This window comes from Leptopilina heterotoma, unplaced genomic scaffold, assembly GCF_015476425.1.
Source record: "Leptopilina heterotoma isolate Lh14 unplaced genomic scaffold, ASM1547642v1 Lhet_292, whole genome shotgun sequence".
Classification (NCBI taxonomy): Eukaryota; Metazoa; Arthropoda; class Insecta; order Hymenoptera; family Figitidae; genus Leptopilina; species Leptopilina heterotoma.
The window spans coordinates 581,829-605,662 of NW_025110997.1; the positions used below are offsets into that span (position 1 = coordinate 581,829).

General features: G+C 27.3%; 1 protein-coding gene across 1 annotated transcript in view; it reads left to right on the plus strand.

Annotated features, from left to right (window-relative positions):
- The window catches only part of LOC122504349, a 239,149-nt gene that overhangs the window by 128,991 nt on the left and 86,324 nt on the right, over positions 1–23,834 (plus strand). Inside the window, exon 4 of the mRNA XM_043615421.1 lies at positions 23,421–23,585. Within this exon, the coding sequence (XP_043471356.1) occupies positions 23,421–23,585 (165 nt within the window). The remainder of the gene's footprint in view (positions 1–23,420; positions 23,586–23,834) is intronic.

The window sequence follows — 23,834 nt, forward strand, 5'->3', positions numbered from 1 at the left end:
TGCATTGAAAAAATTTTTTAATTTTGCAAAAGTATTGAAAAAAAGTTAATATTAATTTTGCAAAGTGATTCAAAAAAAAGTTTTAAAAATAATTCAAAGAGTAATCTTTTTGTTAAATTAAAAACGATTAAATTATGTTGTCAATTTTCACAACTAGTGAATTCGTTGTATATATATCGAGGTAGTTGAATTTTGTTATACTGAATTTTCGGTCAAAGTTTACATTATTCATGTAGAAGCTGCGGAGGATAAATTCAATTTGACCCTTGACCTTCTCTTCACCCTTGTAATACACTCGATCAAATTTTTAAACATTTATTCCGCATCTATTTTACTCTCCAAAGAATTTCATTGGTACAAATAGTTATCTATTAATGTACAGTGGAAAAAATTATATTTTTGAAACTGTTTTTTTTAATAATAAATATAAATGTTAATAGTACTGTTAATAATAAATTAAATACGTAATAAAAAGTTAATAAACATTAAAAAATATATTTAGTTAATTATATTATATTCATCGTCTGACTATAATCGATGTTTACTACTTATTATTCTTTACGAAGTTTCTAATTTTTAAAAAGTCTGACTAATTATTGACTTTACTACTTATTTTTAAGACAAATTTGTTTTGTTTCTTTGTTTCGTGTCGTAATGATTATTTCGATATTGTCTGACTGATAACTGACTTTTACTACTTGTACTACTTGTATCTCCTTTCTTAATTTCAATTTTTCAAATTATTTCACTTTACGCTCGTCTGACTAATATTTGATTTTACTACTTATTTCTCTCTTTGGAGCTTCACATTTTTTACATGTCTGACTAATTATTGTCCTTACTACTTGTTTTTAAGTAAAATATGTTTTGTTTCCTTGTTTCGTGACATACTGCTAATTGTGAATGTCTGACTAATAACTGACTTTAACTACTTGCATCTCTTAATAGATATTAAATTGTCAAAATTATTTGACTTCAGGTTCGTCTGACTAATTTTGGATTTTACTACTTATTTTTCTCTTTGGAGCTTAAAATTTTTTAAATGTCTGACTAATTATTGGCCTTACTACTTATTTCGACGAATTAAATTCAACTAAGTATTAAATTGATAAAACTTTCTAGAAATAAAAATAAAAATTTCGTTAAAAATAATTTAAATAATATTAACATATTTCAACATAAAAATATAATTTACGTTCAATTTATCATTAACTAAACCAAAAGTTTACTTTTGCTTGAAATTATTTTCAAAAATTTCCCAAAAATTGTGAAATATGTAAAAAAAAATTCTTTTTTAAAGAATGAAAAGTTCGAGAATTCAAATAATCAAATTCAATTTAAAACCGTTTCGAAAATGGTGTTTTATCGTGTGACTTGACTTTCTCTAAAAAAAAAATCAACAAAAGCAATTTAAATTTCCATTTTATCGGCGCGAATTTTAAGGGGTAGGTGGGAAAATCTACTTTTAGTAATCTATACTACAGCGAGATATATCCCACTCTATTGTTATCAGTGAGCAATCGTTAATTGGAAACTCCTTTAGAAAGTAACTAAACCAATGTGACCAATATGATTGCACTGCAATAGATTCAGTTTGTGCACTAGAAGGCTAATTGCGCTCCTTTGTTAATTTGCGAACAGTAATTATATATTCATCGCCTCTGAACTTTAATAAAAGAATATGCCCATTATTATCAATTTCTTTCTACACCCTTTTCTTTTCAATTAAATTTTATAAATTCCTCTCTTCTATACACTTATAGTTTTTTTTTTACAATTTAACTAGAAACTAAATAACTCTCGCCTTTTGTACAAAATAAATTACTGTTGCAATATTTCATTAATTTTTTATATTGTATTCCTTCTTATTTATTGATTTACTTACTTTTAAAGAAGTTGTTTTCCTTCTTTCTATTTTTTTTACCTGACTATAGTTAAAGAAGCAAAAAAAAACCTTATAACCTTATAAGGTTTGATTTTACTTTTTATATTTTGTTTTGAGCTTTAAACTTTTGGAATGTCTGACTAATTATTGGCTTTACTACTTATTCTTTCTACTACTTATTCTTACTTTGTTTTGTTCGATACTTTATTTGTATGAAAACATTCCAATTTTTTTTAAATTATTTGATTTGACAATTTATACCTTTATTGTCTGACTATAATTGATTTGTACTACTTATTTCTATCTTTGGAGCTTCTAATTTTTTAAAGGTATGACTAATTATTGACTTTACTACTTGTTTTTAAAACAAATTTGTTTTGTTTCTTTGTTTTGAGTCGTAATAATTATTTAGATTGTCTGACTGATAACTGACTTTTACTACTTGTATCTCTTTATAAATATCAATTTTTGAAATTATTTCCATTTGATTTTATAATTTTTTTTTTGTAAACTATTTGACCTGACAATTTATATTTCTGTTACTTGACTTTAATTGATTTTTAATACTTACTTAATGGAGCTTGTAATTTTAATAATGTCTGACTAATTATTGACTTTACTACTTATTTCGTCGAATTAAATTAAGTCAAGTAGGATTTGAATCAATAAAACATTAACAAAATTAAATTTAAGGTTTTTTTTTATTTAAAAAATTAGTTTTTCATGAAAGCAAATGAAATTTTTTCGAATTCAAATAAATTTTACCTTCAATATAAAAAGTGATTTAACAAAAAAATGATTTATTTTTCATAGAAATTTTTTTTCCTATTATAGAATTATTTTTTCCAAACTTGAAACATTCGTTTCTTAAAAAAAAAAGAATTTTTCCTCTAATATATTAAAAAGAAACATAAGTCAATGAAAAAAAAAATTATCATTTCAAGAATAAAGAAGAAATAAAACGGAAATTAAAAGTTTAAATGTTGAAACTTTCTTGGATGGGCGGGGGAAGGGAGGGGGGGGGGATAGAGAGAAAAAAATTTTCCAAGAGAAACTAGAAAAGAAACGGTTTGAAAATTTACATGAAAGTTAACTATGAGAAGAGGACAGTTTACTGTTTCAAAACTTTTCCCTACGAGAGTTGGTCCACTTTCTCATGAGCACAATTCCAACCTTTTACGGCGTTTTCATCCATTCTCTTGACATTTTCTTCCTTTCGAAGGAAAATCTCAAGTTTGTGCTACGAATGAAATATGTCCTCTCTTTTGGCTATCTTCAGGAATGTCTGTCTGCTCCTAACTTTTCTATTTTACCATTTTGTCGAAAAGAAAAATGTCTTCTTGGAATTTTTAGGATGTGTTTCGAGTTTTCTACTTTAAGAAGGAGAAGAAGAAGAAGAAGAAGGAGAGGAGGAAAAAAATAGTATAGATAAAAGAGAAAACTTCTTTCAAGGCGGGAAACAGTGGTATTCCTTCAAAAGAATGAAAGAAAAAGAAAAACTTTACACTTTACGCCCTTGGGGGGAAAAAATCACTAATTTCATAAAAGCTGGAAATTAATTTTTTCTTCTAAAATACTCTTTTCTTTTTTTCTTTTTCTCTTTTTCTCTTTTACTCTTTTTTTCTTTTTCTCTTTTTTCTTTTTCCCTTTTTTTCTTTTTTGTACTTTTTCTCCTTTTTTCTCCTTTCCTTGTCTTTTTCTCCCTTTTTGTCCTACATGAACAAAAGAAATTAAAAATTCCGAATTACAACAATTTTTTTTGTCACGTAAAAATAGAATTGTCTAAAGAGAAGAAAAAAAAACTTTTTTGAGAAGTTGACTCTGTAACTATGGTAAGTTTGACTCTCTGGGGAAGTTATTTTCTTTTTCACCAAGAAGAAGGAAATATTCAGTAGAACGTGCACTGCGACTGAAAATTGTTCAATGCAGGAAAATTCTTTTGGTAAATATCCTCTCTCTCTCTCTCTCTCTGCCTCTCTCTACGAAATTATGAGAATGACTGCATTTCCTGGGTCAATTGTTCTCGTGCGAGCAAGTTTACACAACGGTATTCAGCTAATATATACGCTAACCAGTATAACACGCTAAGTATAACACTTCAGTGGATAATACAATGATTCTAATTCAAAATTTCCCCACCAAATTCCAAACAAACTTATTTCAAACTTGGATCTTGTAGAATTTTGTTTTACAAAAAAGTGGTATAATTTTTACTATCAAAAATAGTAATTTTAGTAATTATAATTTTTACTATCAAAAATAGTAATTTTAGTAATTATAATTTTTACTATCAAAAATAGTAATTGTAGTATTTATAATTTTTACTATTAACGAACCTCTGACTGAATTTAAAAATAAAAAATAAACAAAATAAATAACTAAAAAAAACTAAAAAATAAAAAAATATATATATAAATAAATAACTAAATAATAATAAAAAAAGTAAAAAATTATTATTGTATAAAAATGAAGAAAAGATATTCTATAAATAAGAGAGAAAAATGTTCGATATTCAGGAGTTTCGAAATTAATATATTTCATAATGAATAAGAAAGAAACGTAATGAGATTTTTTGCGCAACAGGTAAAATGCATATTTACTGGAAAGTGGAATATTGCATGACCTTCTTTTTAGAGGACAGAATAGAGAAGAATGAAATATTTTCTAGCGTGAAAATGGCTTTTTTTTCTCCCCCTACATCTATATACATATATATAGCACAAGGGAACTGACGAAGTAACTAAAGTGCGAACTTTTTGGTTGCGGGAACACAGTAGAGACTTGCTTCTAAGAGAGTTGTCTAACATGAATTCTTCCCTTACTTTCCACCATCCGGAAGCCTCCGGCGAAAGAGGTGCTCTTATCTTGAAACCGCTTTTCCGGAAGCGAACTTGTACACAACAGCAATATATGTAGACATTTTAGGCGTACGAAAAGTTATTTACAAAGTGGACCAAGTCCTTTGGCATTCCTTGTGGCTCTCGCTAGAATTCGAATAAAATCCGTTTCTTCAGTATTTTATTGAAAATATAGGTATGATGGGTATTATTTAGAATTAATTTCTGCTTTTCTAATATTTTTTTTATAAATGAAATGGAGAAAAATTTGCATAATTTTCATTAGATAAATGAAATTGTGGTTTTAGGAAAAAGCATATAATCAGAGTTGCCACAAAAAATTTAATTTTTTCCCCTGATTTCCAGACAAATTTTTGATTTTTTTCCTGACGCTAAAAAATATTCTGATTCACTCTAAAAATGATTAAAGACTCAAAAAAAAAATTATCTATTTCATTTCCTTAAATGTAGAATTATTCAAAAATACCAATAACTTCATTTTTGTAAAAATATTTAATCATTCATAATTTTCCATGAGAATTAAAATTTTCAAAATTTTTAATTCAAACCTATTAAATTTTTTACCATAAAATTCTTATATTAATATAAAACATGAAGATATCGATCACTTCGAGTCTTCGATTCGAAGTAAAATTTCTACACGGGATCATTTCAATTCAATTATTATTCTCTACAATTTTTAACTAAAATTCTTCTTTAAATCAATTATTTTTAATAATTATTGCTAAAATTCTTTTGAGAATTTTCAAAATTCAATTGTTTACAATTCAATTTTACGAAATTTCATCTATTATTCGGAAATTCTTCTATTAAATATATATTATAAAATAAAAACTTGGAATAATTTCAAAAAATTTCAATTAAGCTTCTTGAAAAAAATTATTTCCATAGAATTTTTAATTAAAAGTATTAAAAAATAGTAAAATACAGATTTTAAAAGAATTTAATTTTAAAACCTTTACAAAATTCAATTATTTCTAAAAATTGCAATTATTGGTAATTACTCAAAAATTCAATTATTTTCTAAAACTTTAACTGAAATTAATTTTTAAATCAATTTTTATTCGAAAATTCTAGAAGAATTCAATTATTTAAATACAAATATAGATAATTTATTGAATAATTGAAAATTCTTAAAATTGAATTATTATACATAATTTTATCAATAAATTTTTAAATAATTTAATTCTTTCGACAAATTTTAATAAAATTTTTAAAAATAATTACATTTTTCGAGAAAGTTGAGTAAAATTGTATTGAAAATAATTGAAATTCTGCGTTGAGTTTTATTATTTGTGAAAATAATTGAATTATTGCGAAGAATTTTATAAAAAAGTTTTACACAATTGTTTTTTTTCGAAAAAATTTATGCGAATTCTATTTTTATTAATTAAATTCCAGTGAAATTTTCATAATTTCATAAAATAATTGAATATTCGTGCAGAACTTTGTTAAAATTGTTATTTGATAATTCAATATTTTTGGGAAATTTAATTAAAATAATTAATACACAAATTATTGAATTAGGAATATTTTTTGAAAATAATTGAAATTTTGTTGATGAATAAATTTTATTAAAATTTTTGAAAAGAATTGAATTTTATTACTATTGAAAATAATTGAATTCTTGTGATGAATAATATTATTTATATGAAAATAATTTAATTTTCTAATGAATTTTATTAACATTACTCAAAATAATTGAATTTTGTCGAAGAATTTTGCTATTCATTTATAAAGACAATTTAAATATTCCCATTTTTTTTAGATTTTTTCAAAATGATTGAATTTCTGCAAAGAATTTTATTAATTTTGCAAATAATTGAATTTTACAATGAATTTTATAAAAAAAATTCTTGAATATAATTGAATTTTGACGAAGAATTTTGATATTTATAAAAATAATTAAAATGTTGCTGAATGAATTTTATTAAAAATTTTGAAAATAATTGTATTCTTGTGACGAATATTTTTATTTATGAAAATAATTGAATTTCGTAATGAATTTTATTAAAATTCTTAAAAATAATTGAATTTTAGCGAAGAATTTTGATATTTATAAAAATAATTGAAATGTTGCCATTTTTTTTAGATTTTTTAAAAATAATTGAATTCCTGAGAAGAGTTTTATCAATTTTGAAAATAATTGAATTTTTCTGATGAATATTCTTATTTATGAAAATAATTGAATTTTGCAAGGAATTTTATTAAAATTATTAAAAATAATTGAATTTTGTCAAAGAATTTTACTATTTATTTATAAAGATAATTGAAACGTTGCCATTTTTTTAGATTTTTTTTTCAAAATAATTGAATTCCTGAGAAGAATTTTATCAATTTTGAAAATAATTGAATTTTTCTGATTCTTATTTATGAAAATAATTGAATTTTACAATGAAAATTAAGTTTATAAAAATTATTGAATATAGGTAATCGAATTTTGACGAAGAATTTGAAAAGTTGACGAGAATTTTTTTGAAAAAATTTTGAAAATAATTTAATTTCTGAAAAGTATTTTAATATTTATTTAAATAATTGAATTCTTTCAAAGAATTGCGTTAAAATTTTTAAAATTGAAACTAATTTAATCTGAATTAAAAAGATTCTAAAATTTTTCAAAAAAATACTTTATTAAATGACTTGTAAGTAATAACTTTTGTTCAATACAATTAAGTTATATAAAATAAATTATTATCAGAAATAGAAAAAATTTAAGGTTTTTTTTAGAATTCGTGGTAATTTCATAGTTTATAAGTCAAACAAAAAGATACAAAATATCATAAGTTTCTTATAAATTCTAAAAATTTAATTTTTTCCAGTACTTTTAATAAAAATCTCGGACGCAAAATTATTGTAATAAAAAATTAGTTTAAAGGAGGAACTAACCAAATTTCCTTCATTTGAACGCTCAGAACTTTAGGATCATAACAATAAATTACAAGTTAGTAAATCAATAGAACTACCTCTAAAATATTATATTATTATTTTCCACCTGAAATTTACACTCCTCCTCTCGAAAATATAATGTAAAGTCGATTAAAACAGAACTCTGTGCGGGAGTTTTTGTGAATATGTAAATTGACATCATCTGGTCCCTCCATTATAAAGCAAAAAAGGGGTTTTCCTACTTTGTCAGAAATTCGCAAGGATTGGGAAATTATCAAGTGGTTGTTAAGGATCAAACAAAAGAGAGGGTCCTTGCAAAGTAAACTCTTTGACGTTGAAGGGTTGTGTCCTGAGGGCGAAAGACGCTCGATTTTAATGCAAATATATGGAAATCAGTATAATATTCAATTGTTACTTTACAACTTGAAAATCCAATGTACCATCCTCTGGAAATTCGCTGATATTATTTGATTCCACTATATACACCACCAAGTTTCTATATCCTAACCCTTAGTTATTAAGTTTCACGTTTTCAAATCGTATTTTCCTGGAACAATGGAAATTATGGAAAATGGAACTTCAAATCTATATTCGTAGCACTTAAGTAGTTTACCAAGTGTTTGGATAATATATAAATTTCGTGAGAAGGGAAGGTGACTTTTTGTCTAGGATTTATTACCATATATTTTTGGTGATATGGGAATAGTTAGAATTTAGTTATTATTTAATTTATTTAACTAATAAATTATTTATTTATTTTAAAAAATGAAAAAGAATGAAAGTAAAAACTACCTTCTAAACCAGAATTAGTTGAAAATAACTAATTATTAGTAAAATCGTGGCTGACATTTTACTTCAACAATTATTCAAATTTAAAGTGTTAGTTTAAACTAACTTTTTTAGTTTTAACTAAAAAGAAAGAAATATTAAATTCTTTTCTTTAAATTTACTGTAGAAATTTAAAAAAATCCTACTATATTTAATAAAAATTGGTGGCGAAGTCAATACATAATTTTACTTTCAAATACTTTTTCGTTCAGTATTTTCTTCTCGGAATTTAAAAAAAAGTATCTTGAAAGAGCTCTTTCTAAGAATGATACAAAAAATATTTTTTTTCTTTTGTTACAATCTATATATTGTAATATAAAAATGTCCTTATCGGTGATCTTTATATTTTCTCGAAAGCTCTACATGCGAGGAGTTACATTTCCATTCGTTTCTTCAAATGGAAACGATTATTCTTTTTATATATATATATATATATATATATATATATTTATATCCATTTCATTCGAACCAATTGGTTGCATTTATAGCAGAAAGAGCACTTTGAAGGACGTCTGCGATTCATGTTAAAGTCAAACTTTAGAGTAAAGTGAATAACATGTGCAAGGATTGAAGAAAAATGTGTATAGTCATATAAAGTCAGAGGAGATGGAAAATAAGAAATCTGGTACTTGTTTTCAACAAAGAATCCCTTTATGCTCGCTTTATGTTATACTCACGTATATATAGACATTTTTCTCCTTGAAATGAATTTCATTTTTATCCATGGGTATCTGTGTTTAATAAAAAAATATTGCGAAATAAATTTTCCTTTTTGTTTCACATTCTCGCGCAATAAATAATAAATTGAAATCTTTTCAAGAATTCGGAGGAAAAAAGTTGGTATTCTCCAAAGACAAATAAAAAAAAAGATGATGAAAAAGAAATAAAATACTTGAGATAAATGTCTGACTAACAATTGACTGTTACTACTGGGACACTTTCAATTTTTCATTGCAATGAAATTTTAATTTTTAGAATGAAAATAAAAAATTTTTAATATTCGCAGTCTGACTAAGAACAGACTGTTTCTACTTCGATAAACTTTCAATTTATAATGAAATACAATTTTTATTTTAAGTTCTTTAATTTTAGGTTTTTTTAATCTAAAAAATATAAGTTTTAGTCTGACTAAAAACTGACTGTTAATACTGTAATAAACTTTCAATTTTTAATGCATTGATATTAAATAATAAATGTTCATTAACACATTGAAATTTTAATTTTCAGTATTTTAATTTTAAGCATTTAAAAAAACTAAATAATAATTAAAAAATATTAATTGCAGTCTGACTAAAAACTTACTTTCCTACTGCGATAAACTTTCAATTTTTAGTGCAATGAAATTAATTTATAAATAGATATTTTTATAAATATATTGAAGTTTTGATATAAGAGTCCAAGAAAAATTTTAAAAAAAGGAAAATTAAAAATAGTGAAAAAATTGCAGTCTGACTACAGACTGACTGTTACTACTGCAAAAAACTTTTAATTTTTAATGATAGAAATTTTGATTTTAAGTATTTTCTTTTAGGCTTTTTTTATTCTAAGCATTTCGATTTTAAGTATTTGAACAGAATTAAAAAAAAAGTATGTGAAACACTAAAAAATATAAATTGTAGTCTGACTAAACACTGACCGTTACCACTGTGATAAATTTTTAACTTTTAATTAAATAAAAATTTGATTTTAAGTTTTTTAAATTATTAGGTTTTTTAATTCTATTTCGATTTTAACTATTGCAAAAGAACTAAAAAAGAACATAAAACACTAAAAAAATATAAAATTTTAGTCTGACTACAAACTGACTGTTACTACTAAGATAAACTTTCTACTTTTTATGCAATGAAATTAATTAAAAAATATTCACAATGACAATTTAATTTTTATTATAATATCGATTTTAAGTATCTAGAGAAAACTAAAAAATCTTTGCAAAATATTAATTGTAGTCTAACTAAAAATGACTGTTACTACTGTAATAAACTTTCAATTTTTAGTGCACTGAAATTAATTAATTAATTAATTAAATTAATGCATTATCAAAATGAAATTTTAATTTTCAATATTTTGATTTTAAGTAAGTGAAGAAAACTAAAAAATTATTAAGTTTAGTCTGACTAAAAAATGACTTTTTCTATTGCGAAAAACTTTCAATTTTTAATACAGTGAAATTAATTATTAAATACGTATTAACAATATGTATATTTAATTTTAAATATTTTGATTTTAAGTCTCTAAGGAAAACTAAAAAATAATTAAAAAATATTAGTTGTAGTCTGACTAAAACTTGCTGTTACTACTGCGATAAACTTTTAGTTTTAAAAACAATGAATTTAATTAATAAATTTTCATTAACACAATAAAATTTTAATTGTGAATATTTCGATTTTAAATCTCTAAAGACAATTAAAAAGTAACTAAAATTATTAATTGTAGTCTGACTACACACTGACTGTTACTACTGCGACAATCTTTCAATTTTTAATACATTGAAATTAATTCATAAATTAATTAAATTAATTCATTAACGATTAATTCACTAACGAAATGAATTTTTAATTTTCAATATTTTGATTTTAAGTGAAGAATACTGAAAATTATTAATTGTAGTCTGACTAAAAACAAGGTGTTACTACTTCGCTAAATTTTCATCTTTTAATGCAATTAAATTAATTAATAAATTTTAATTAAGACAATGAAATTTTAATTTTAAATATTTAGATTTTAAGTCTCTAAAATAAATTTAAAAAAAAAGTTACTTGTAGTCTGACTAAACACTGACTGTTACTACTGCAACACACTTTCAATTTTTCATTGCAATGAAATTTTCATTCTAATCATTTTTAATTCACATATTTTTACTTTAATTATTTCCATTTTAAGTACCAAACTAGAACAAGAAAAGGAAATTAAAGAAATTTTAAAAATTGCAGTCTGACTAAAAACCTGACTGTTTTTACTTCACCAAACTTTCAGCTTTTAATTAAATAAAGTTTCAATTTTAAGTATTAGTCCAAAAAATAAATTTCTTTTTCATTTCCAAATTTTTCTTTGCCTAATACTTAAAAATCAAAATTCGCAACGTAGTTAAATCATTTTCTTTTTCTCTGCTTATTTTTTAAAGGTATCAACTTGGGTTATAAAAATAGGAAGTAAATTATTATTTGCAGGTGCGTCAAAGCAAAGTGTATATAAAACTTGTGAAACCCATGAGTTTGAGAGCAATTTAGTGGGTCTCACTAGCGATGAAACAACATTAAGCCATTTTATTTACCGTTGGGTAAGTGGGTACTTAAATTTTAAGCTTTCAACTAGCAGCGAGATTCAATTACCGTTTTACGTGCTGTGTAAACATGAGAGTTCAGTCAGGAGTTAAAACGTTGTACGCGTGCCTTGCGATGGAATCATGGAAACATAGAATAGACGCACAGCAAAAAAAGAAAAGAAGAACGCAAAAGCACATCTTTTATAAGTGCCTTACAAAAATTATCCATTTCGTAATGTACTTTTTTAAAAAACACCCTTTTTTCGGGGAGAGAGAGAGGGAGAGGGGTGAAAAAATTTCATTTCACAAAAAAAATTTCATTATTTAATTAAAATCTAAAATGATCCTTTCTTCAAATAGAGAGAAGAAAGAAGTTAATTAGCTTATTTCTTCACTGAAATGTTAACATATGAGCAAAATAAATGTTTGAAGAATATTTGAATTAGTAAAATTTGCTAATAAATGTAATTTCTACTAATTTATTTCTATTTGTTTAATTTAATTTAATAAATATATTTTAATAAATTTTACTATAATAAATACTTAAATAGTAATTTCTGCTAATTTATTTCAAATTATTTAATTCAGTTTTTGTAAATTTTACTAATAATAAATAGTAGAACTAATAAATAATCATTTCTACTAATTTATTTCAATTTATTTAGTTTTATTTAAGTTAGTAAATTTTACAAATAATAAATAGTAGGACTAATAAATAGCCATTTCTACTAATTCATTTCAATTTATATAATTTTCCTAATTTTGGTAAATTTTACTAATAGATAGTAATTTCTATCAATTTACTAGTAAAATTTACTAATCCAAAGGCAAAAAATGAGTCACTAATTTAAATTAGTAAACATTTTTACTAATTCAAACTTAAAAAGTTAGAAATAGATATTTTAACAAATAATATTACAATTATTTCTTTCAATCATAAAACTGTTTAAAAATTCAAGATTATTATTAGTATAAAAAATTGATAAGAGAAAAAAAGAAATAAGGGAGAATATTTGAAAGACTGCATCATGAAAATCACTTGGTGAATATAAAGAAAGTTTTCTGAAAATTTAAATTACCAAGAAAAGAATTGAAAACAACCTAGAAAAAAGTGAACTTTTCAGAATTTATCAACTATTTTCATAAATATTAAAAATCTTTTAACATTGCCTTGAAAAATGCATGAAAAATGTAAAATTGAAAATCTTATGAAAAAGTATCAGTCCCGAGGAAAAATAATGGGAATTTAAAATTTTTTAAAATACATTCGAAAATAATTCAGATAAAAAAAAGGAATTTCCTCAAAAAAAAAAAGAAAAAATTTAGAAAAAGAATTCAAAAGAAAGAAATTAATAATGAAAATTTCATTAATGTTTATTAAATATTAATAATAAAAATAAAAACAAAATAAAAATATTAATGCAACAAAAAATTAACTATGTTGAATTGTCTTAAATTGAAAATCAAAATTTAATTTGTAAATTTAATTTAAATTAATTTAAAATTCTAAAAGTTAAAAATATTTTCTGACTTTTTGCTTTTGAATTAGTTAAATTTTAGGTATATAAAAATGCCTTCTCATATGTTGAGAATGTTAAAGATCTATTAATTAATAAATTAAATATAAATGTCGATTTTAATATAACACAAAAAAAAATTCAATTAATAATTCAAGTTAAAAAATTTATTAATTCATAACTAGAGAATAAATTTCGTGATATATTTTTGCAAGCAAAATTAAGAATTTATTTCATTTTACATAATTTGCGTTTGTTAGAATTTATAATTCGCGCCCCTTTTTCGTTTAACTCTTTTTTTACTTCATATAGACGGCGCTTCCTTTTTAATCGCCTTTTTTTATTAACGTCTCCCTACACACACTATCTCTTGTCTTCTCGACTCGATCACCACGTTGTTCGCGACAAAGTCAAATCCTTTGTATTAATTAAAAGTGTTCATTAAAGATAATTATTTCTAACCGAATAATATTCTCTTTATTTATTTCGTCAATCCACTGCCAAACTTATTTAACTTCTAATAGGTTATGGGCCCAGGTGGACTCATAAACTTTGTTTGACGAAAAACCGACGCGACGCTTTGTCATTTCGCGCTTCCCCTCGTCACGAAAAGTAAAGTGACCGGCCGCGCTCTCGCGATTTCTTCGTATCATTCGACCACAGTGAATTTGACTCGCGTTCGTCACACCGATCAAATTCAAATCGTTTTTTCGAAATTTTTCTCGTGAGTGAAACCTTGTTTTTCTAGTTTTTTTGTGAAAAAAAAATTTTCCCTCACACGGAACATTCAAAATGGCGCAGGCACACTCATTCAGTCCTATGCGCATCGAGCTTCTCACCAGGGACAATTACGAAACTTGGAAAATCCAGGTCGAAGCCCTTTTAACAAAAAATCAAACGTGGTCTTACGTCGCAGGTAAGAAACCAAAACCTGAACTCGTCGGAGAAGGGGCAGCTCGTATCGCTGCACAAACTGCTATCGACACATGGACTTCCGAAGACAAGATGGCAAAATCCGATCTCATACTTTCCATAAGTGCATCACAACTCAAACACATTCGAAACTGCGAAACATCATCAGAAGTGTGGACAAAGTTGGCAACAATTTATGCTTCGCAGGGGCCCACACGGAAAGCTACCCTGCTCGAGCAGTTATTGTTACAGAAAATGGGCGAGGATGACGACGTCCAAGATTATCTCTCCCGATTCATGAATACAGTTGACAATCTTCAACAGATGAACATAGAGATCAACGGCGACTTACTAACGATCATGCTCATGCACAGTTTACCAGCGAGTTTCAACAATTTCTGCTGTGCCATCAAATCTCGAGATACTTTACCGACCGTCGAAATATTAATGACAAAAATTATTGAAGAGAGTTTCGCAAGAAAACATAAAATCGACGACAGTGGTGGCGCAATGTTCGCGAAACAGAGACATCTGAATGTGAAAAGTGGTAACAGTGATCGCAATGTAAACAAAAACAACGACAGTTACAATCAACGCGAAAAGTTAAAGTGCAATTTTTGTGGAAAAAATGGCCACAAAGAATCGAAGTGTTTTAAAAAGAAGAGGAGTTTAAATCAAAACGCGAATACAGTGAATGACGTTTTCGTCGCGATCGATGAAAATAATCAGTGTCGTGATAAATCCTTTTTTAGTACCGCGTCCAGCGAAAAGTGGTGCTTAGATAGTGGTTCAACCGCGCACATTTGCAAAGACAAACAACTTTTCACAAATTCGTACGAAATTAAAAGTGGAGTGAAACTTGCTAGCAATGCAACCGCGGAAGTGACGGCCAAAGGTGACGTGCAAATCACTACTTCTAATGGCAACACAAACAACCCTATTCTTTTACAAAATACTCTTTTCGTCCCAAATCTACGCACCAACTTGCTCTCAGTGTCTAAAATCGTGGACAAAAATCACAGTGTCGTTTTCACTAAAAATCGCGCGTTTATAAAAGACGAAAACGGAATTTTAAAATTCACTGCAGATCGCGAAGGTGACCTATTTCTCGTTAAAACTGAATCTAATATCGCGAACGCCGTCGACAACATTAAGAGCGACGAAGTCGAGTGGCACCGACGACTAGGTCATTTGAATCGAAACGATATGAGCCTCATGATAAGAAACGAATCGGTTACCGGGATGAAATTTAAATTCGATAGTGACAGTTCGAAGTGTGACACTTGTGCGGCCGGAAAGATCGTTCGCGCACCGTTTCCAAAAGGAAATCACGGATCATCCTCTTTGCTCGAAATTGTACACACAGACCTGTGTGGTCCTATGAGGACAGAGACAAAAGGAGGAGCCCGTTACCTATTGACTTTCACAGACGATTACAGCCGATGGACGGAAATCTACCTTCTTCACAACAAATCCGAAGTTGTCAACAAATTCATCGAGTACAAGAATCTTGCGGAAACGCATACCGGCAAGAAAATCAAGTCAATTCAATCTGACAATGGCAAAGAATTTGTCAATACAGAAATGAATCGCATTTTGAAAAATTCAGGAATTCAAAGCCGACTCTCTGCTCCCTACACGCCGCAGCAAAACGGGATCGCAGAACGCAAGAATCGAACCCTGATTGAACCAGCTCGTTGCATGCTTATAGACTCCGGACTACCGACGTCATTTTGGGGTGAGGCTGTCGCAACCGCGTGTTATATCCGAAACAGATGCGTCACGAAACCATTGGGCACCAGAACTCCACACGAGATATGGATGGGAAAACGTCCCGACATCCGACACTTTCGAAAATTTGGAGACAAGGTCTACTTTCTCAACAAATCTCCGGGCAAGGACAAATTGAAACCTCGAGGCATCGAGGGAACCTTCGTCGGATACTCGACTACCGCCAAGGCTTATCGAATCTGGGGACACGACGACAAAAAAATTCACATCACACGTGACGTTCGATTCATGAACGAATCACCAACAAAAATTGTTGAAAGTAATCCAACTGTCACTAATGAAAGAGAATTTTTTCAGAATCCGGTGAGTGATCAGGAGGCGGACATCCCGATCGACAACGCTCCAGTAATCGATGCTCCTCACGTGAACAACCCAGAAATCCCGACGGAAGGTAGACGGAGACAAGGCAGACCTCAAAAAATAAGAACTGGCAAACCTGGACGACCGCCCAAGAGACGACGCAACATCATCGCAGATAGGAATGTACAACCAAACATTGAACGCGAAGGATCCATTCATTCTAGCGGGGAAGAGTCCCAAGAAGAAACACTCGAAAGGAATGATCCTCCAGAAAACTCTCAACCAATTAATCCGTATTCTTCAGATGACGAGGAATTTCATGGCTGGGAGAGCGCTGAATTCGCCATGAGTGTATGTGAAATTCCTCTTCAGCAAGCATTATCAGGACCTGACAGCACCGAGTGGGAAGACGCCATCTACACGGAGATCAAGAGTTTAATAACAAACGACACATTTGAACTCGTTGACAGACCGCCGGATGGAAAAATCATCAAGTGTCGAACCATACTTCGGAATAAACTGGGATCTGATGGCCAACTGCAAAGAAGAAAGGCTCGAGTTGTTGCTAAAGGCTACGCACAACAATACGGAATTCATTTTTTCGAGACGTTCGCTCCTGTTGCCCGTCTCAGCTCGCTTAGATTGATGGTGTCTTTGGCGGCTAAATTCAATCTTCGCATCACCCAACTGGACATCGAGACAGCATACCTGAACGGGAAGATGGACACCGAAGTTCATATGGAGCAACCGGAATCACTTGAAAAAATGCTTCGACGAATGATCAAGGACTCTGATCCGAAGATTTCTCGACGTGCTCAACAAATGTTAAATCAACTCAAAGGAAAGGCCACAGTCTGCAAGCTAAACCGAGCGATATATGGTTTACGTCAAGCCGGACGTCAATGGCACACCGCCTTGGATTCGACTCTCCGAAGGATGGCCTTGACGCCAACGAATTCTGATCCCTGCGTCTATGTCGACAAAGTAAATCTAACTTTCATTGTTGTATATGTTGACGATATCTTGATTTTTTCAGATGACAGGAATAGAGAGAACGAAATCAAGCAGGAACTTTCCAAGCAATACAAGGTCAAGGATCTTGGTGAGGCAAAATATTGCCTGGGCATCCAGATTCATCAGGACAGGGAGAGCGTGACGCTATCTCAAACTGGCTACATCAACGAAGTCCTACAACGATTTTCCATGAGTGAGTGCAAACCCGTCAAGACTCCCCTCGCACCAGGTACAAAGTTCACCAACGACCAAAACAACCCCGACGACAGCAAGAAATTCCCGTACAGAGAATTGGTTGGATCTCTCATGTACGCTGCCCTAGGAACGAGACCCGACATCGCACACGCTGTCAGTGTGTTAGGACAATTCAATAACAATCCGAAGGACGAGCATTGGAAAGCTGCTAAGCGCGTGCTTAGGTATCTCCAAGGGACGAAGGACTTGGGTCTAAAATTCGTCAAGGACAACAATCCATTGATCGCCTACACGGATGCCGATTGGGGAAATTGCCCTATCGACAACAGGTCATACACCGGTTCCATATTCATTTTTGGTGGAGCCGCTGTCTCGTGGGAATCACGAAAACAGCACACAGTAGCGTTATCATCGACAGAAGCCGAATATATGGCTATCACAGATTCTGCGAAGGAAGCCGTATGCATCATCAATCTGCTCAAGGATCTACGATTATCAACTCTTGCCAAGGTGACGATTTTCAACGACAACCAGGGAGCTGGAAAACTTGCCGAAAACCCGGTCTATCACTCCAGATCAAAACACATTGCAGTGAGATACCATTTTATTCGTCAAGTGTTAAAAGAATATCCAGTCGAGTTAAAATACTTACCCACGGAAGAAATGATCGCTGATGCTCTAACAAAAGGACTTTCCGGGTCGAAATTCGCAAATTGTGTTTCCGGTTTTGGACTAAAAATAATTCGCAACAACAGGTCGCAAATTATGGGAGAGTGTTAGAATTTATAATTCGCGCCCCTTTTTCGTTTAACTCTTTTTTTACTTCATATAGACGGCGCTTCCTTTTTAATCGCCTTTTTTTATTAACGTCTCCCTACACACACTATCTCTTGTCTTCTCGACTCGATCACCACGTTGTTCGCGACAAAGTCAAATCCTTTGTATTAATTAAAAGTGTTCATTAAAGATAATTATTTCTAACCGAATAATATTCTCTTTATTTATTTCGTCAATCCACTGCCAAACTTATTTAACTTCTAATAGCGTTAATAAGTGAATTCCTTTTTCAAGAGATGAGGTATTATTTTTTTTTATTTTTTCATTATTACAAATTTTTTTCTAAATATTAAAGCAGAGAATCGATTATAAAATTTTATTTCTTTCACTGTCATTTCAACTTTCATTATCACTTTGACAGATTCTTTTTATTTTTACATTTATTTCTAATTTTAAATTGAAAATAAAAATCTTATAAAGTAAAAGTGAAAATAAAAAGTGAACAGAACAATCTATGAAAGTGGAAATTAAAGTGAACATAAAAATTTATTAAAGTATAAATTAAAGTGAAAATAAAAAAATTATCAAAGTGAAAATGAAAGTGAAACTCCAAATCGAAAAAATTTAATTTTCAATTTAATTTTCTTTTTCACTTCAATAGATTTTTATTCTTTATTTCATTTTTACTTTGATTGATTTTTATTTTCATTTTTACTTTGGTAGATTTTCATATTCACTTTCATTTTCACATAGATAGAATTTTATTTTCACTTTAATAGATTTTTACTTTTATTTTCACTTTCACTTTCACTTTGGCAGTTTTTTACATTCACTTTCATAGATTTTATAAAAAATTTTGAAGTGAAAATAAAAATTAATCAGAATAAGAATGAAAATAAAAACATCTATATGTAAGTGAAAATAAAAGTAAATATAAAGATCTATCAAAATGAAAATAAAAATAGAAATAGAAATTTTTTTAAAACAAAAATAAGAGTAAAAATATTAAAGTAAAAATGAAAATAAAAATCAATCAAAATAAAAATGAAGGTGGAAATAATCTATGTAAGTGAAAGTGAAAGTAAATATAAAAATCTATCAAAATAAAAATGTAATTGGAAATAAAAAATAAAAAGTAAACTAAAAATGAATAAAATTAAAAAAATAAAATAAAAGAAATAAAAATAAAATAAAAATAAAATAAAAAAACTACAGTTTCAAACCAAAAAAATAAAATCGATTTGGCCAATTTGAACTAAAAAGAAAACTGATTAAGACTCACTCTCTCTTTTTCTCCATAACGACAGTGATCAAATCTAAAAATACATCAGTCAGAGGTCTTCAGTCGAAGAAGTAAAAAAAAGGAAGAAGAAGAAGAAAAAAAAGTAATTCCTGTCGGACGAGACACAAGAGGTGACATCAAAGACGGATTAATGCTCTTCATATAAATCACTTGAAATTACCTAGTTTTCAAGATTCATTCCTTCGCTTGATCCCTTTTTCCAAAGTATTTTGGTTTGGAAACTTGAAAGAGATGAGGGTTTTCCTGGCAGCAGCAGCAGAAGCAGCAGTGGCACATGGAGGAGAAGGAAAAAAAATACCCGAAGGATCAACCCGAGCGAAATATCCTAACATTTCACTGGTACGGATTTACGATTTCACAAGGGGATCGGACGTGTTGCTCCTCCTTTTCGTTATTTTCTCATTCTTCCCAAAAGAAAAATCCTTTCTCATGTAACCAGAACGAATGCGAAAGCGACGGAATACAAAACGAATTTATGGTCTAGTCAAACGCGAAATTTTATTGCGCAACAAAAAAAGAGCAAAAAAAAAATTGGAGGAAAAAAGGTTAGGCAGTCGATAAAAATATTTTTATTCGGTAATTTTCGTTTAAATTTAGATGAGAGTGGAAAATAATTAAAAGAAATTAAATTATATTAAAAAAAAAATTCGTCTTTAATTTCTGCTTGTCTTTTATTTTCACTTTCATTTCGATAGATTTTTAATTTTACCCTAACCGAATTTTTGTTTTCACTTTCTCTTTCACTGCAACTGTGACCGATTTTTATTTTTACAACTAGTTTTTACATTTATTATAACAAATAATTATTTTCAGTTTCATTTTCACTTTCCCTTCGATGAATTTTATAAAAACTTATGAAGGTGGAAACAAAAGTTTATCAAATTGAAAATGAAAGTAAAAATAAAAATCTATCAAAGTAAAAATGAAAGTGAATCTTTCATGAAAGTAAAACTTTTATTTTTACTTTAATAGATTTTTATTTTTACTTTCGTTTTTTGTCAATATCTATTTTTTATTTTATTTTCACTGCAATAGATTTTTACTTTCACTTTCATTTTTATTTTCCTTTTCATTTTCACTTTCATTGATTTCTATTTTTCTCTTAATTTTCAATTAATAAAATTTTTACTTTCACTTTAATAGATTTTATAAAAGCTTATGAAAGTGAAAATAAAAATTTACCAGAGTGAAAATGAAACTGTAAATAAAAATCTATCGAAGTGAAAATGAAAGTAAAAGTAAAAATCTATGAAAGTGAAAATGAAAGGGATTATAAAAATCAATCAAAATAAAAATTATAATAGAAGTCTATTGAATCAAAAATAATAATAAAAATTTCAAAGCAAAATGAAAATAAAAATTTCAAAGTAAAAATGAAAACAGAAATATATTAAAGAAGAAATGAAAATAAAATTCTACCAAAGTAAAAGTGAAATTAAAAATAAAAATTCCTTAAAGTGAAAATGAAAATACTAACAAAAGGAAAGTGAAAATGAAAAACTCTCAAAATGAAAGTGAAAGTGAAAAATAAAAGTCAAACTAAAAACGAAATTACATAAACGACCTGAAGGAAAACCGAAAAAACCACGAAATAAAAAATTTTTACTCCATAAAATTTTTTTTCCTTTTTTCCCCCATTTTTTAATAATAAGATACAAGTTCACTTCAAGTGCGTAAAGGTGAGTTCATTTTACGTCGACTTTATGATAACTTGAAATCTGCAATTTTGAGATGCTGCTCCATAATAAAAGCCCCACACAACAAGTTCTCGTAAAATAATTTCCACGTAGGCGCACTTTAAACGTATCCGCAAAATGTGAAAATATAACTTTTATAAAACACATGATATATCTAAAGAAACTCCGTGACGAGATGAATACCTTGGTTTTGTTTCACGTATTTTTTTTCTAAAAAAAAAAAAATAAATAAAAATAAACTCTCACAAATAAAACATGTTTCATCTCATTACTCGTCTGCGACATGAGACTTCATTTTTCTCTATTCGAAGAAATACATTTTTCAATTTTTCCCTTTCTGACATTTCGATAATAATTCCTTGCAATAAGTTCGATTTGTCGTCACAATTTTTCTTCCTTAATAAAAAATTTTTCTAATGCACTTCCCACAATATTGTAAATTTACTTGGCAGAAAGTATTTTTTGAGCGATCTCTTATTAATATAAAATATTAATAAAAAAAATTGGGAATAATAATAAAAAATAATTAATAAATAATAATAAATAATAAATAAAATATTAAAATAAAAATAAACAAACAAAATTAAAAATAAATAAATACAAACAGGTATAGAATATTATTACTGTACAATATATTATTACATATTAATTATTATTGTTATTATTATTATTATTATTAGTTATTATTGATATTAATTAATAATAAAAAAATAAAAATTATTAACAACATTTTTAATAATTCTAAATAAAAAATCTGTAATAAAAACACAGTTTTCTCCCCAAAATACAATAGCAATGTAAAAAAAAAAATTTGTATTCTGTACTAAACACAATTTTTCAAATAAAAAAAATTCAACTACGCAGTCAACGTTTAAAAATTCATAACTGACGATATGAAAAGACAATAAATTGTTTATTAGCTCTATATAATTCAGAGACGGACAACAAATAGTATAAAAGCTTATGTGTACACTGAAGAACGTAAATTTTTAATTAAAAAATAGAATTGAATTTTTCATTCGATTCAATGGATACCACGATTTTTTTAAAATATATAATATAATCACTTTTTAAATAGTCAATTTATTTATTTATTTTTTTTTTTTTAAAAGATGTAATTTTAATTTATAATTTTTTTTGCTTAAAATATTTATATTACACTCAGAAAAAATGTTGTTTGGAACAACCGAATGAAATATCAAGTAAATAATAAATTATAATCAAATAAAGCATTACAAATTATTGTGTAGTTGATTAAACAATTCCTTGAGTCAACTAAAAATTTACTTCAGATCACAAAATTCTTTCTTAGAACGGAATATTTTTTAAACCGAACCAAATGTTTTCTATTAAATTGAATACAAACAAAAGTTAATTTTAAATTAACTTTTAAGTTTAATTAAAATTAAATAAATAATATAAAAATAAATTTAAAAAAAGTTTATTTCGAAAATAACATAAAAATAAGGTTTATATAAAAAAATTCGTATCTTTTATATATAAACAATATTTTTATGTTATTTTGAGTCTCTATTTGAGTCGAAAATAATTTTTTCCTGAGTGTAAATAAAGAATGATTTATTTCCCAAAAAAAATTTCTTTGATGTTAAGATAAAAAAAAAAATTGTTTCCACTTAATTTCACTCAAAAAAAATTTATTTTATTTAAATAACCGATTACTTGTCTATTACCAAATAAATATTTACTTGAACCAAATGATTTTTATTTAAGTCAATTAAATTGTATTTCTAACCAAATTTACAGTATTTGAAGCAAATATGAATTGAACCATTTAATTGATTTAAATAAAAATTATTTGATTCAAGTAAATATTTATTTAGTTCGAGTAAACATTTATTTAATTCAAGGAAATATTTCTTTGGTTCCAGTAAATATTTATTTGGTTCGAGGAAATATTTATTTAATTCAAGAAAATATTTATTTGGTCCGAGGAAATATTTATTTAATTCAAGTAAATATTTATTTAATTCAAGTAAATAATTATTTAGTTCAAGGAAATATTTATTTAGTTCAAGTAAATATTTTTCTAGTTTAAGTAAATATTTATTTGATAATAGAAAAGTAGTCGTTTATTTGAATAAAATAAATTTCTTTTCAGTTTATTAATATGAAGAGAATGGAATTCTTAGGAAAATTCAATAATAAATGGAATTATTAATTTATTCTTACAGATATGCTTTGGATTATTTGCGGCTGTATTCTAATGACAACGACGGTCCTTTCGTGCCGACAGAGTGAATTTCAATGTGGGAATGGTGTGTGTGTCACTTTAAACAAAGTCTGCAACTTAGTGGATGATTGTGGTGATGGAACAGACGAGCCACGACAATGCACACGTGAGTGAACCTTCCTTTTTATTTCTCTCTCTCTCTCTCTCTCTCTTTTCCTCTCTCGCTTTTTACTTTTTACAATTCTTCACTTTCCCCAATAAAATTTTTCAAATAACTTGTTTTTTTCTCCAACTTTTTACATTTCTCATTATCTGAGAAACTATTTTTAATAAATATCTGGAATTTATTTATTTATCTATTTCCATGTAAAATGATTATTTAAAAAAAATTTTAATTCGTTTATTTATTTATTTG